At 41.0% G+C, this 13,721-nt stretch overlaps 1 protein-coding gene across 1 annotated transcript; it reads right to left on the bottom strand.

The window, feature by feature from the left end:
- Nucleotides 1-1,393: 1,393 nt before the first annotated feature.
- Nucleotides 1,394-8,104, bottom strand: LOC111658512 (protein NLRC3-like). Its single transcript, XM_023411070.2, has 7 exons — nt 8,030-8,104; nt 7,637-7,865; nt 5,679-7,470; nt 5,395-5,568; nt 4,334-4,507; nt 4,152-4,198; nt 1,394-2,807 (listed from the first exon to the last, which is right to left on the bottom strand). The coding sequence occupies exons 1-7, from the start codon at nt 8,030-8,032 to the stop codon at nt 2,230-2,232; spliced, it is 2,997 nt and encodes a 998-aa protein (XP_023266838.2). The 5' UTR covers nt 8,033-8,104; the 3' UTR covers nt 1,394-2,229.
- Nucleotides 8,105-13,721: the final 5,617 nt, after the last annotated feature.

The raw sequence follows: 13,721 nt of genomic DNA, 5'->3' as shown, positions 1-13,721 counted from the left end.
ACAGGTTGTAGTGGAGATCAGACTCCATCAGGTAGACCTAAAGACCAGGGAACATCCCAGCAGTGTGTCATGCAGAGAGTGCCTGTTTGGAAATACATTTCTAACATGTCTCTGGAGTCTTATTTCATATTTTTTGTATGTTTTGATAAATACTTTTGTGGTTTTGTTCAGATTCAGATACTTCAGGCAATCTGCTGGACACCCAAGTTCAGCCGCCTACATCACCTTCATATCTAATTAAAGGGCTATTTCAGAAATAGAGATATCCCATTTGTTGATCATTTTACTTCCTTTCTTAACTGACTTTTTGAACAAGATGTACTCCACCCAAAGCGCTCGGCATGTGTTTTAACCATCAACATTTAACTTGCCTCTGTACTCCTGCAAGGCCTTTACAGTATGACGCAGTGAAACAACAAAAATTACAAAAAGAATCAGTGGCATGAAAATTAGTGAAGGAAAACAGAGACACAGAAGAAGAAATCAAAGCTCTCAGTTCACTATTAGTGTATGCAATTTTTATTGTAATCTTACAACTGTGATGTTAAAGATGCAATGGATAAATACTTTTTTGCATTCATCACCTCCAACCAGCACAAACCCATGTGTTACAATTGATCAATTAGTCAATCCTGGTTCTCCAACTGTCCCCATTTCCACAGTTGGAGCATTCAGAATCTGAAAGCTTTTTAACCTTGTTCATAGAACAGATTGAGGACATTAGGTCGCAGATTCATTAAAGGTACAATCAGTGATTCCAATGGAAACCAAAGTTAAACCTCGTCCACCAGCAACATTTAAACTGAGGTTGCTGTCACTTACAAAGACTCTCCCCCCGATAGAGAACACACAGACACCGAGGAGCCCTCTGACCAGAGCCCAAATCCAGGATTAAGAGCTCGAATGGATGTGGTGGTGAAAGTGTGGAGGTGGATCAGTGTGTCAGAGGAGACGCTGTAGAAGGACAGAGTGCCAGCAGGACAGTCCACATACACTGCCACTCTGTGAGAGACAGAGGAGGAGGTGGTGATGGGTGTTTTTCTGTTGTTGTGAAAAACACAGTAACCACCATTAGAGCAGTGCAGACTCCAGGACTGATCATTTCCTCCAAACTTAGTTTTTACTGGCTCCTTTCCTTCTGATTCCTTTGTAACTCACTGATATAGAAACCTTTCCTCTCCACTCGACCTCCCAGTAACAGCGATCAGTCAGACCATTTCTACACAGCAGCTGAGACCAGTAGTGAACTCTGTCTGGATGATCAGGATATGACTGATTGTATGTCACACGTGTCACCTTCCTGTTGTCAGAGAGTTTGAGAGAGTTCTTCAGGTCAAACACGTCCAGATCTTTTTTCTGATGAAAGTAAGATGAAGACCAGAGCTGACCAAGATTTTCAGGAGGGGTAAAGTAAGTCTTTAATGATATAATGAGAAACAATACAGATATGAACTGATGATTTGTGTATAGACTAATGAAGCAGAGTGTGTGTGAATCATTTTTGAGATTTATTTTTTATAAGATTTAACTTGACCTGTTTTATTAGAGGTTTAGAGTCTTTTTTAGAGTGAATTAGTTTATTTTCACTGTCACAGCATCAGGCAGTTTTTGAGTTCTTTTTCCATATCTCTGTTTTTCCCGTTGCCTGAGACCAGAGGAAAATGCACACAGAAAGATTTTTTGCCCTCCATCACTTGCCCCTGTCACAGAAAAGATACACCTCATTTTTATCAAATGAATCAATCCACAGACTCAGCGATGTGTTCTGAACTTAATAACAGTATCTGTAATTACAGATCAAGACTCCAAGTGTCACTATGATCTGTCCAGACAGTGAAACATATCAAGTTATGTACAGTTATATAATGATAATGGTTTAATAAAATGCAGGAGATAACTACGATAACACATTGGATTTGATAACTAAGTGGGTTGTGATTTTGAGGTCACACTGGGCTTCCATGGCTGTTCAGACTTTCAAAAACAATTTCCAACAGAGCTGGATGCTGCTCATTGGATGCTGACCGTAACAACAGCAGAGTGAACTGAGACAAAGCAATCATTGAACAGACTGAAAAGCATTTTACAAAACTGTTAAAATGTTGATCATCAAATGAAATCAGACAAATCTTAGTCAGATCTGCTTCACAGGGCAGAGTGTGTGTGATGGTGAACTGAACTGAAGTCAACTGTCAGCAGGGTTTCTGTCCACAGCAGAGACTCTCAGACCTACAGACGACACAGAGACACTGAGGAACCAGGACAGAACCTGAACCCAGGATACAGAGGTTGAGTGAATGTGGTGTTGAAGGTGTGGAGGTGGATCAGTGTGTCAGAGGAGACTCTGTAGAAGGACAGAGTGCCAGCAGGACAGTCCACATACACTGCTACTCTGTGAGAGGCAGAGGAGGAGGAAGAGGAGGAGAAGGAGGATGAGGAGGAGGAAGAGGAGGAGGAGGAGGAGGAGGGGGGAATTGATGTTTCTTCGTTATTGTTACGGACAGAGTAACCAAGAACAGCAGAGCAGATCAGACTCCAGGACTGATCATTTCTTTCAAATACACCGTCATCACTGTCCCCTCTCCTGGCGATTCCTCTGTAACTCAATGATAAACGAACTATTCCTCTCCACTCGACCTCCCAGTAACAGCGACCTTTACTACACAGTGGCTGATACCCGACATCAAATCTGTCTGGATGATCAGGATAGGACTGGTGGTTGGTCCCTAGAGTCACCGTCCTGTTGTTGTCGGACAGTTTGAGGTTTCCATTTACTGTGTTTGTGTCCAGTTCCAGTTCACAGGCGTCTGATGGAGAGAACAAGACACAACACAGCTGCAGTTTATCATCTGTTGATTTATCAACAACTTTACTGACAATTACTGAAAGTGAATCATTCAAACTAACATTTCATATTCAACTGTGAATAATGTTTGACTACATTTAAATTAAAATCCAATAATCCAGTTATAAGAACATCAACAGTTACTGAACATGAGAGTCAAGATGTCAGTGATGTTCTGCTTTTTTTCTGCTCTGGACCTGAGGATGACGGCTAATGGAGATCCACATCAATAAACACATGTAGTGAATAAAGTCTCACTAATGAAACTGGCTCATCTTCCACTGCAGCACAAAGTTCACACCTTTGACATCAAATCTCAAACTGTCGTCTGCTACAAAAAGTTTCAACAGTCTGGATGTTTTAGTCCAAAAACTCCAAAAAGCTGAACTCAGTGTTAATGAATATCCAGTCAGAGAACTGTGGGTCCACCAACTGTCTCTAAGCTGGTTTCCACTGACCAGGGGCCAGATGCACAAAACTGCTGTTTTCTTCAGGATTATAAAGCTGTGGGTTCACCTGGTTCTGTTTCATGAATATCAGTCACTGTGGAAGTGGACACACATACAGGAGCCTCATTTCCACTCCCACAGTGAGACAGAAATGATGTCGACACACCCTGAATCATGTGTTTGAATATCAATACTGTTGTCTGCTTCAGCAGTCTGTCGACCTGTCAGTGAAAAGAGCAGCAAAAAACATGACCAGTTTTACCATCGAGCCACATCCACGAAGCTTCTAATACTATCAGAGCAGCTGTCATTACACAACCACTGAGCGTGGATGTGGCTGTTTATAGTGTGTTTAATGAATCCATCACCTTAACCTGTAAACCATCATATTCCAGTCATCATTATTAAAGGTCAGAAAGATGATCCATAATTTAGATTAGTGTGTTGTTATGGAAAAAAGACTTTACAAAGTGCTTCACAATAAAGAATCTAATAAAAAACAAACAAGCAGGGAAATAAAATGATACCTCTAAAGGAAATAAGAATGATAAAATTATCAACACTAAAGTCAAGTTCAGTTTTATTATTCCTGCAGTAGGGAAATTTGCAAATTTTTAATAAAATGTATTGATTAGTATTTTTGGATCAATCAGTTTGTTTGTTGTGATTGTGGATTTGAAATTGATTGATTGAATTCTAACATCTCTCCAACCACACTGACAAAAAACAGAAGCTGAATCCTGAATGAGACTCTGGAGAAACTTTGTACTTCAGTCAAGATGTAAAAATCTAGTGGAACATGTGCAGCTGTGTTCTCATGAATCACAGTTCAGTGGAGAATCAGTGAAAACACTCACACTTCCTCAGACCAGGTCTCACTCTCTGTGGTCCACCATGATCCACCCTGGAGGAAGAAATAAAGTCAGAATCAACTTCATCCACCTTCACTCATATCCACTATGAAACATGAAGCAGAGCTCCTCAGTTAGAGAGATAGAGAAACAGAGAGAGCTGCTGTTGTCTGTCCATCTGTCCATACCTGAGAGTGTCCAGTCTCCAGTGTGGATCCACCAGTCCAGCAGACAGCAGCTTCACTCCTGAGTCTCCTGGATGATTGTAGCTCAGGTCCAGCTCTCTCAGATGGGAGGGGTTGGAGCTCAGAGCTGAGACCAGAGAAGCACAGCCTTCCTCTGTGACCAGACAGCCTGACAGACTGAACACACACACACACACACACACACACACACACACACACACACACACACACTTTGGTTGTCCACTTCTACAGAGCACATTATACTAACTTACATTCATTTCCTGGAGACCTACCCTAACTCTAAACCTAGTGAGCTTTGTGTCAAAAGGAGTTTGAGTCCTCACAATGTCCCTGTGTAGAGATTATTTGTCTCAATAACGTAATTTATAAGTTATATACACACAGACAAACAAAGAAACATGAACTTACTGTCAGCTTAAATTCTCTAAATTAAATCTAGTTCCACTTTAACATTAGTCCAGTTTAATAATCAGCATGAGATGTTAACAACTGTAACTGTCAGTCACACTAATTGCACATTGTGTTGGTTCAGGCATATCACTGAAGTTGTGCTCGTATTGGTTGACTGGTATCAGCTGTTTTTAGTATTCTTTATAATCATTGGTTTGTTTACAGCTCTTTGGTCAGCAACATTCATACAAGTGTACCATGAGAAGGTTAAATCTATGTGACTAAGTGTTGCTGAGGGGAAGGCTCTGACTGTGATCTTAGTATCCGGACATCCTGGATTTTCTCCCCCCTGATCTGACGTAGGTCATGTTCTTTATTGGACATTTGTGCTGGGGCCTGTAAAAACCTAAATTAACTTAGTGAAGCAGGTAAAACCCCAAGAGAGCCAGACTGAGTCTAACATTGGTGACCCTGGATAACTAGTAGAACAACAGTTTCTCTGTTCTGCACAACAACACTGAACTGATGACAATCACCTGAGTCAGCAAACCTCCTTAGTACAATATTACTACCACAATTTAATGCAAGATCATAAAAATGAATAAAAAGCCTCAATATTTAACTTTACTGTTTACAAAAAGATGAATCCTGACCTGAGCGTTTCCAGTCTACAGTGTTGACTCTCCAGTCCATTGGACAGCAGCTTCACTCCTGAATCCTGCAGGTTGTTGTTACTCAGGTCCAGCTCTCTCAGACTAGAGGACTGTGAGCTGAGGACTGAGGACAGAGCTTCACAGCTTTTCTCTGAGAGGTTACAGCCACTCAGTCTGAAGAGGAATCAACGAAACAAAAGAAACCAATAACAAAGTATTTATTTTTTGTCTTTAGTAAAGACACAGTTAGTTAATCTAGTTTGCTATACTGTATGTGCACATACAGAGCTTTGTTGGCGGCTTTGACCACTGGCAGCAACCTCAGAAAAGCCTCCTCTGAAGCAGAGTATTTCTTCAGGTCAAACACGTCCAGATCTTTTTCTGATGAAAGTAAGATGAAGACCAGAGCTGACCATTGAGTAGCAGAGAGTTTCTTTCTGGAGAGACTTCCTGATCTCAGGTACTGTTGGATCTCCTCCACTAGAGAACGATCATTCAGTTCATTCAGACACTGGAACAGGTTGATGCTTTTCTCTGGAGACAGATTCTCACTGATCTTCTTCTTGATGTACTGGACAGTTTTCTGATTTGACTCTGAGCTAATTCTTGTCTGTGACAGCAGACCTCTTAGGAGAGTCTGATTGGTCTGCAGTGAAAGACCCAGGAGGAAGCAGAGGAACAAGTCCAGATGTCCATTTAGACTCTCCATGGCCTTGTCCACAGCACTCTGGTAGAGATCCGTCAGGTTGTCCCTAAATGCAAAACACAACAAGGATGTTTGTTTGTCTAACAGCAGATTGACTCCAGAGTTGAAGAAGGTCAGATGGACGTGAAGAGCAGCCAGAAACTCCTGAACACTCAGATGGATGAAGCAGAACACCTTGTCCTGGTACAGCTTGCTCTCCTCTTTAAAGATCTGTGTGAACACTCCTGAGTACACTGAGGCTGCTCTGATATCGATGCCACACTCTGTCAGGTCTGATTCATAGAAGATCAGGTTTCCTTTCTGCAGCTGCTCAAAAGCCAGTTTTCCCAAAGACTCAATCATCTCCCTGCTCTCTGGACTCCAGTGTGGATCTGTCTCAGCTCCTCCATCGTACTTGACCTTCTTCAGTTTGGACTGAACCACCAGGAAGTGGATGTACATCTCAGTCAGGGTCTTGGGCAGCTCTCTTCTCCTGGTTTTCAACACCTCCTCCAGAACTGTAGCAGTGATCCAGCAGAAGACTGGGATGTGGCACATGATGTGGAGGCTTCGTGATGTCTTGATGTGGGAGATGATCCTGCTGGCCTGCTCCTCATCTCTGAACCTCTTCCTGAAGTACTCCACCTTCTGTGGGTCAGTGAACCCTCTGATCTCTGTCACCACGTCAACACACTCAGGAGGGATCTGATTGGCTGCTGCAGGTCGTGTGGTTATCCAGAGGCGAGCAGAGGGAAGCAGCTTCCCCCTGATGAGGTTTGTCAGCAGCACGTCCACTGAGGTGGACTCTGTAACATCAGTCAGGATCTCAGTGTTGTGGAAGTCCAGAGGAAGTCGACACTCATCCAGACCGTCAAAGATGAACACGACCTGGAACTGATCAAACCTGCAGATTCCTGCTTCTTTGGTTTCAGTAAAGAAGTGATGAACAAGTTCCACCAAGCTGAACTTTCTCTCTTTCAGCACATTCAGCTCTCTGAAGGTGAACGGAAATGTGAACTGTATGTCCTGGTTGGCTTTGTCTTCAGCCCAGTCCAGAGTGAACTTCTGTGTTAAGACTGTTTTCCCGATGCCAGCCACTCCCTTTGTCATCACTGTTCTGATTGGTCCATCTCTTCCAGGTGAGGCTTTAAAGATGTCTTCTTGTCTGATGGTTGTTTCTGGTCTGACTGGTTTCCTGGATGCTGCTTCAATCTGTCTGACCTCATGTTGATCATTGACCTCTCCAGTCCCTCCCTCTGTGATGTAGAGCTCTGTGTAGATCTGATTCAGAAGGGTTGGGTTTCCTGCTTTAGCGATCCCCTCAAACACACACCGGAACTTCTTCTTCAGGTTAGATTTGAGTTTACGTTGGCAAATTGTAGCATGACTTTCTAGGTGAACAAAGAACAAATAAGATAAATGAATAAATAATAAAGTAAATATTTAATCATTTTATTCCACTAAAGAATGATTCTATTAATATATTTCCCCCCACGTCTTGAGCCTTTATATTCCACATTTTTACATCAAGTTAAATCTACAGAGAAATCCTCTTACTGCTCTGCAGACAGTCAGCCAGCTCCTCCTGCTTCATTCTCCTCAGGAAGTTGAGTGTGATCTTCAGAAATGCCTCTCTGCTGCTCCTCCTCTGCTCTTCATCCTCACCTTCCAACACCTCCTGATCCTCCCTCTGACTCTCTGAGCATTCTGGGTAATCTGGTCTCAGGACTCTCTGTGCTTTCTTCAGCTCATTCTTCACAAAAGTGAAAATGTTCTCCTCCAGCAGCTGGAACAGATGATAAACGGAACATCTCCTTTAAACTGGAAGAACACAACATGTGATTCATAAACATAACAGCATGGAGACTGTTAGGACCTGAATGGTAGCTCAGCATTTAATCTGTGGTTGATGTAGTTGAATAGTAAAAGTGTGATTGTAGATGTACAGACCATAAATATGGAGTCCAGGTCTGGTTGATGCTGCTGGACAGACTGATCACTGTGGACCTCTGAGCTTTTCTGCTGAACTCTGTGGAGAAAACATCAACTTTAAGGAAAATGAAAGACTTCAATCTGACACAATGTAGTGACTGATGAGTTCAAATTCCTCCAGTGATGAAATGAAGATGGCAGGTGACTGGGAGATGACATGAAGGTGGTCTTCCTCAGGTAGAAGTGAAGAAGTGAACACTCTCGTATTAAAAGATGATTCATAAAGAAACGTCACCTCATTATCTCTAATAAGCCTATGTGAGTCATCTGATATTACATTTTTTTATTCAACAGTGTGGAACTTTCTCTGGATCTTATCTTATTTGGTTACACATGTTTTAACAGACATACCCCTATGATATTTTAGAATGATATAAGCTATTGAGTATTAGGCTGTTTTATGATTTGCTGTATTTTATTCTGGTGAATGATGTGGATCTCACTAGTTTGACTCTGTGAGTGGAGGTTTGAGGACACTGTAACATGTTGACACTTCTTATATGGTCATGGTCCATGTATATGATATGATTATTTCCAGATCATAATATGATATGATATAATATAATATAATATAATATAATATAATATAGGAGATAACAAGCAAAGACTGTAATTGTCTACATAGAATAGAATATGAATGTTATAGTCACATGTGAATGTTTAAAATCAGACTTTAGAGATACAGACTGGAAATACTGTCCTGAGGTCTATGGAGCAGATTTTCTGACCAGAGGATGATGTGACATTTCATCACTAACTGACCATTAATGTCTTTACCTGAGGAAGACTTCTTTGATTGGGATGATGTCAGTCATATCCACATCAAATGAAAAAGAGGGGAGAAGACAGTAGTGTTCTGAGAGGTTTTCTTTTCTAAGTTACTCACTACTGAGGTGTTTCTTTTTTTTTTTAGTTGAAAACTTTGTGCTCTAAAGCAAATCGTTAGGTTGACGACTACTCTTACTTTTAATTGACTACAGTCTACAGACTTTCATTTGTGACTGTTGAAGTTTGGATGAGATGAATTTTGCTGCAAGAAAAAACAAAACCACTGAAAAGTAACAAACTTTCTTTTCTGTGTTGTGATTTTAATGTGACTATTGTAGGACTGAACAATAAACAGTTCCATTATTGAACTACTAAGTTCTGGACCAAGACATGTTTCATCTTCTCAGATCCTTTTCTCATGCAGATAATAACAAAGTTCAGTTTTCACTTCTTACCTTCCATCAGCAGGTTGTCCAGCTTTAAAGTCAATAAAGTGACCTATAGACCAATCACTCTTCATGGACACACGGCTGGGTTCAGGAGACTCTGGTCTCTGCTGCTTCATCCTGATTCAACCAAACAAGTGACAAATGAAAAGTAGTTTGTAGCAGACATTCCTGGCATCAGTCACAAGCAATTGAAGAGTTCGTGGTTAAGACATTAAGAGACCCAGGGTGTCGCCCTCCCTGACCTTCCACAATTAAACTATCCCACAGATAGGAAACTGAGATAAAGGATCCTTCTCTCAAAACACAGTCCAGCATTTTATTCAAACGTTTTTATGTAAATTAGTTTTCAGAACTCCAGATCTATATCGTGCAGAAAGGCTGAAATGTAACACGTAAAGTTCAAGTAAGAAGACAGTATCTACCATGTGACCAGACTGCAAGCATCTTCCAGTCATTAAACATGGCATAATAAAGACACCATTGGGAACAATATTGTTTTGTTGTCATTAATAGAGTCATTGTTACTGTTATAGCAACCCCAATATTGTGTTTTGTTGAAATCCCCAAATTTTATTATATATTAAGTAAATATTTATTTAAAAATAAACCTTCAAATCTCTTTTTTGTTACAAGTTTAAACGTTTGGTACTCCACCACAATTTGTTGTCAGTTATCACCACAGAATTTTTCTTACATAGACCGTATATTCTAATATTTGGTACAGAGCCCACAAAATGTGTCAACCCAAAAACTGCTGTTTCATCCCAAAATGTGGAGCTCTACAATACACTGAACCAGCTTCTCTTTCCATCAGACACACTGAACAGATTCATATAGGAAGGGAACAGGGCTCCAGTGAAGACAATCTGTTCTAGTAATGGTGAGAGAGATTGAGAAATTGTGTTTTGAGGACAACAACAACAACAACAACAACAACAACAACAACAACAACTTGGTCATGTTGATCCAAGCTGTCCAACCAGTTCTGTCACTTTTTACTTATGTAGTTTCAGGTTACAATCAGTTCTCGGTCGATTCTATGAACCACAAACAGAAATGCAAATAATCCGTAAATCATTCTCTTTTAACTCCAACAGAAATTCTTATGAATATATACTGTATATATTTTGAAACACCCATTAAGATCTAAAGACTTTTACTGTCCCGTCAAACACAATCACACAACGTGATCATGTCCAAACATTTCCAGATCCTCACCTGCTGAACTCACTTCAGGTGGATTTACAGACACTTTGCACCTTCATGTGTAGAGAAAACATCTGGAGAGAAGGAAATTCTGTGTCTGCATTTGTTTGATCTGAGCATCATGTCACATCCTCTTAAGTTTAGAGTCTGAATGTAAAATAGAAAAACACTGAGTCGTCAGAAACCAGTGTAACGTGCGTTAGTAAGCTAGGAGGTCAGATAAATCACTGATCTGGTGGTGCGTGTCTTCTCTCTGTCCACTAGATGGTGCTAACTGACTAATGACCAAAGTTCAGCAGGATGTAGTGGAGGAGCAGCAATTTGGATCACTTCACATTATTAATGAAACAGAATGTCACAATTCAAAGATCTTTCTACTGTATTTGGTCAAAGGTTCTGTGTTTGGGCCTGTAACAAAACAAACATCCTCATGCATCCTCAGTGTCTCCACAACACAGAGACATCTGTTGACTGACTTTCTTTCTGTCAGTAGGTTCATTGTGCCACATACTGTGCCCTGTAGCAGCTCACACAATCCTTGGATCTCATCTAATGAAGATACTTTACATATTGTTTGTACGCAATTTACCCATGGAACACATCATTAGTGCAAACACAGAATAATTAAAAACATACACCCGTTCGCAAGACAATTATTTATGTAGAAAAGTGAGTCCAAAACACCAACAAATGCCAAACAAATGATGAACTGGAATGAGACCTGCTTCTTTATGGATTCCCTGAGGTTATTCCAAGTAACTATAAAAACCTAACCCCCAACTGTTTCCAGTTCACCCAGTTTAATAAGGATGGACTTATTCAATACAACAAGGTTTTGATTAAAGAATACATCAGTTTCTCATTCCCGTCACTTACATGGCACAAATCGTCAGATTTGGTTCAGGGCTTTTCAGGATGAACTGATACCTGTGTTACAATTTGGTGTAGCATCCTCAAAATTTATTTTATATAGCCAGAAATTAAGCATCTATTTGTTTGACTGGTTAAAGTGCCCCCAAAATCCGCTTGTTATATCAACCTTTCCTAGAGCACCTCAAAAATGTTTCACATTTTCAACTTGTCTGGGGGGGCGGCTCAAGATTGCTGAGGAGCCTTAAGAGGCCACGGTAAACAGTTAACTATTACTAAGTAGCAACAAATTAAAAATGACATAACAACGGTCAATGGAAACCAAAATGATCAACCCATTGAAGGCATATCGTTTCATAGTTGCTCACCTGGATTTAGGTCAGGGGAACATGAGGGCCAATCAATGGCATCAATGACTTCATCATCCAGATACTGCCTACACACTCTGGCCACATGAGGCCGGCCATGGTCCTGCAGCAGGAGGAACCCAGGGCCACTGCACCACAGCGTAAGGTCTGACAATCACTCTGAAGATTTCATCCCGGTACCTAACAGCAGTCAGGGTACCATTGGCTATGACATGGAGGTCTATGCAACCCTCCAAGGATATGCCTCCCCAGACATTCACTGACCCACCGCCAGCCGGTAATGCTGGATGATGTTACAGGCAGCATAACGTTCACCATGCCATCTCCAGACTCTTTCACGCTTGTCACATGTGCTCAGTATGAACCTGCCAATTCTGGTGTTCTCTGGCAAACGCCTTAACACTGCTCCTCCATGCTCTTGAGACTGTGCTGGGAGACACAGCAAACCTTCTTGCGATCGCATGTATGGATGTGCCATCCTGGAGGAGCTGGACTACCTGTGCAACCTGATTGGGCTGCAGGTACCGCCTCATGCTACCAGTAGTGACAAAGACACTAACAAAACACAAAACTAGAGAAGAATCAGTCAGGAAGGATCGGGAGAGAGCAACTGGCTGTGGCCACCACATGTAAAACCATTCCCTTTTTGGGGGTTGTCTTGCTTTTGCCTCTCCATTGCACCTGTTGTCACTTTCATTTGCACCAAAGCAGCTGAAACTGATTCACAATCGTTTGTTCTTCCTAAATAGACGGATTGAGATCCCTGAAGTTTAACTGACTAAGTGTTCCCTTCATTTCTTTTGAGCAGTGTAATTAACATCTCTGCCTGATCACTAAAATCAGAGTTTTCTCTGTGTTTATAAAATGTTTGTTTTAAACATGATTAACATTAACAGTTGGACACAGTTGACAACAATGACCGCACCTCAGCCAAGTTGATCCAAGCTGTCAGACCAGTTATGACACATTTTCAGTAATTAGATTAGATTACAATTAAACTGTAGTTGATTCCCAGAAACACTACACATCAGTTTAAGGAAATCAACTTTCAATCAACTTTCATCATTTAAGCTGAAATGATGCTCTGATTCGGTCAAGTTAAAATTTCTAATGATCACATTTAGAGACATTTAAAATCAAGTTTAAGTCTGATGATTTAAAATCCTGAGTTAACTTAGTGAATCTCATCATAGATTAGAACAATGAACAAACTACTCAGTACTCATTCGGTTCACTTACACTTTTAGAAATCTTGAAGTCTAGTCCCTAAAAAGTTGACAGAACTCCATGTTTTTACAGTGCAACCGCAGTAATAGATGCAAATCACACTCAAAGTCATCAACAATTAACTGTGATAGAAATTCTTCAGAATATTTACACCTGCAAGCATGAGATAGATACTTTAACCCGGTCAATCACCATGAAGAACCATTTCTACTGTCCAGTTAGACAGTGATACAACACAATGTGATCACAGTGATCCTGCTCATCAGACATGTACAGATTTCTCTGGGAGGATTCTCACCTGCTGAACTCACTTCAGGTCGACACACACACACTTTCCACCTTCATGTGTAGAGGAAACATCTGGAGAGAAGAAGCTGCTCGTTCTCCTTCATCTGTCCTGGTGTCTGTGTGTTTGGTCTGAAGATGAGTTACATCCAAGTCTATAAAACATCAGAATGACGTCAAAAACCAGTCTAACCTGTGTGAGGGGAATCCCAGACCAGGTGATGTAGTTTTGGTATTTGTCCACTAGATGGTGCAACTACATGTCTAATGTGCTAAATATCAACTCAGCAGAGAAAGGTGTAATTGAGGAACTATCATTGATAAAACTCAATAAAAGAAACATCAAACACCACTGGAAGGTTCTTGATTGGCAGCTGCAGTTCATTCACACAGGTGAACTATTCCACTAAGGCCAGACACGTGTAGGAACAAGTCATAAAACTGCAAAGCAGGCAGAGACAAAGGCCAGACTCAGCA

Source organism: Seriola lalandi, unplaced genomic scaffold (assembly GCF_002814215.2).
Source record: "Seriola lalandi dorsalis isolate HSWRI2012SDOR001 ecotype SW California unplaced genomic scaffold, Sedor1 jcf7180002054448, whole genome shotgun sequence".
Taxonomy (NCBI): Eukaryota; Metazoa; Chordata; class Actinopteri; order Carangiformes; family Carangidae; genus Seriola; species Seriola lalandi.
The sequence above is the reverse complement of the archived record's forward strand: the minus strand, read 5'-3'. Positions and strand labels throughout refer to the sequence as shown.